Source organism: Colobus angolensis, unplaced genomic scaffold (assembly GCF_000951035.1).
Source record: "Colobus angolensis palliatus isolate OR3802 unplaced genomic scaffold, Cang.pa_1.0 Scaffold67, whole genome shotgun sequence".
In the NCBI taxonomy this organism is placed as follows: domain Eukaryota; kingdom Metazoa; phylum Chordata; class Mammalia; order Primates; family Cercopithecidae; genus Colobus; species Colobus angolensis.
The window spans coordinates 6,468,447-6,470,612 of NW_012120376.1; the positions used below are offsets into that span (position 1 = coordinate 6,468,447).

Below are 2,166 nucleotides of genomic sequence, written 5' to 3' on the forward strand. Positions count from 1 at the left end.
CACCCCCTCCTCCCAAAGCTCCCTCCCCACCTCCTCCGTCTGCAAACTCAGCGCCCACGAAATTAGGAAGGAAAAGGAAGATCGATGACTCCAGATGCTGCAAACACTGTTCCCCCTCCCTCCCAACCTGCCACCACCTCCCGCCGGCCCCGTGGAGCTTAGCAGGTTGTCAGCGCTCTGCTTACACTGTCCCTGCATCTCCATCCCATTCAAGGTCTTAACACCTCCTTCCCAAAATCATCCGCTAGTGAGCCCCACTCAGGTCTCATCTGCATCCCACTTGCTGCAGCTTCCCTTCACCCACCTCAGGAGGAGAATCCCAACCTCAGGCGGGGCTCCTACCCCGAGAGTAACCCTCAGCTCTTTTTGATCCGGTCTTTGGTGACTTCCAAGGTGCTAGCTCTGTCAGTCTTTGCCTTGGTTTCCCCACCAGCCGCTGAGGGAGAAGGCCCTGGCCAGGTCTCCACCAGAGAGAAGCCCCACACCACCTCCCCACTCCCTACAAAGGTCTCACACAGGCGTGTATTGGATTTCACTTTATTTGTTCCCTTTCCCGTCTGTTTTGGCGTAGAAAAAAATATCACAGAGAGGAAGCAGCAGGAGAGGGCAGGTGCAGCTGGACTGCAGGGACTGGAAAGGGGCGGCAGGGGCTGGGGCCAGCGCCTCAGCCCAGGGGTTCTGCTTCCGGTACCCTAATGGGGTTTGGAGGAAAAGGGGACAGGCATATGGCAAGCAGAAAGGTGGGAGGACAGGCTGAGGTTTTTAGGCCTTTACAGTCTTAGGCGGGGCAGGGTGGAGCAGGACAAGCGCTGGGGGATAGGAAAGTCAGGGTGGGGTGAGGATGCCAGGCCAGGAGTTATTAAAGCTGCAGGGAAAGGGAGTGTGCAGCCTAGCGCTAAGGGTGAAAAGGGGACCCACTGCGGACCTAGGGGACATTGGGACCGCCTCCAAGCCCCACCTATTCTGGGGCTGCACTCTTACCCCTTTCACTTTGGGGTGCATTGGAGGGGGCTACCCCAGCCTCACGGGCACTCCGCATAAGGAAAAGGGCACCCACGTTAGCTGAGGGTCCCGAGAGGGCCGTTCCCCTCCGCCCCCAGAGTGGAAGGAGTGGGCGACATGGCCACAGGAGCGGCAGAACACTGGGAAGGGGATCCCACCTAGTGAGGCTGGGATTTGGCGCGAGGCTCGGGGCTGGGGCTGGGGAGGGGGGCGCTATCCAAAGTAGGGGTGCTCACTCTGGAAGTTATAGTCTGGGCACACCTTCTGCACCAGTTTGTAGTCAAAGCTGAGGAAAGAGACGAAGATACAGATGACTTTGAAGGGCTTGGCACAGAGCCAGGCGGCCTGGCTCTGCGTGTGCTCGGTGAAGCACACCTGCGATGGGTCGTACAGGCACGGGCGGTGCTTGCGCGCGCGGTTTGTCTTCTCATACTCCACGTGGCAATTGAAAGCGCGCGACTCTTTGGCCCCAGGCACTCCCAACGCGCCCCCAAGCGGCCCCGCCAGTGCGCCCCCGAAGGAGCCCGGCCCCGCCGCTGCTGCTGCCATCCCCAGCGGTGGCCCCAGCCCAGGAAGCACCCCCTCCAGGGCGAGCGTAGACTGCAGAGGGTGGGGGACAGGCCCGGGAAGCCAGACTCCCCCGAACTCGACACGCTTGGAGGGCGGCACGATGCTGACACTGAGGTTGCCCAGGCTGGACGAGTTGTGGCGGAAATACACACTGAAGGTACCATTCACATGGTCCACGATCTTGCCGGTCACCAGCAGTGAAAACTTGAGGGTATGCACTCGAAAGTAGAAGTCCCCCCAGCCAAAGATCTTTTTGGCGCGGGCCGCCTTGATGGACGGCTTCCTCTTGGTGCGCTGAGCGGGCAACCCCCCAGCTGCCCCTGCTTGGGCCAGCGCCGCAGTGTGGTTGGTCGGCCAGGCCCAGCTCCAGGCGCGGCCGGAGCCTAGGCCGTCGGAAGACCTTAGCTCTGGGAGCTGCTGGCCGGGGCCACCCGCTCTGGCCGCGGCGGGGCGCAGCTCCAGGTACTGCGGCCTTCCGGACTCTGGTATCTGGGCATTGACCGCCTGTGCACGAAGAAAGAGGAGAGAGAGACACTGGGGTTGTCCCCCGCCATCCCACCAGAGCCCTATCGACACCAGCCCCTTTCCACAGCC

General features: G+C 61.6%; 1 protein-coding gene across 1 annotated transcript in view; it reads right to left on the reverse strand.

Annotated features, from left to right (window-relative positions):
- Positions 1-521: 521 nt before the first annotated feature.
- NXPH4 (neurexophilin 4) overlaps positions 522-2,166 on the reverse strand; it is a 9,749-nt gene continuing 8,104 nt past the window's right edge. Inside the window, exon 2 of the mRNA XM_011926053.1 lies at positions 522-2,076. Coding sequence (XP_011781443.1) covers positions 1,216-2,076 — 861 coding nt within the window. The 3' untranslated portion in view covers positions 522-1,215. The remainder of the gene's footprint in view (positions 2,077-2,166) is intronic.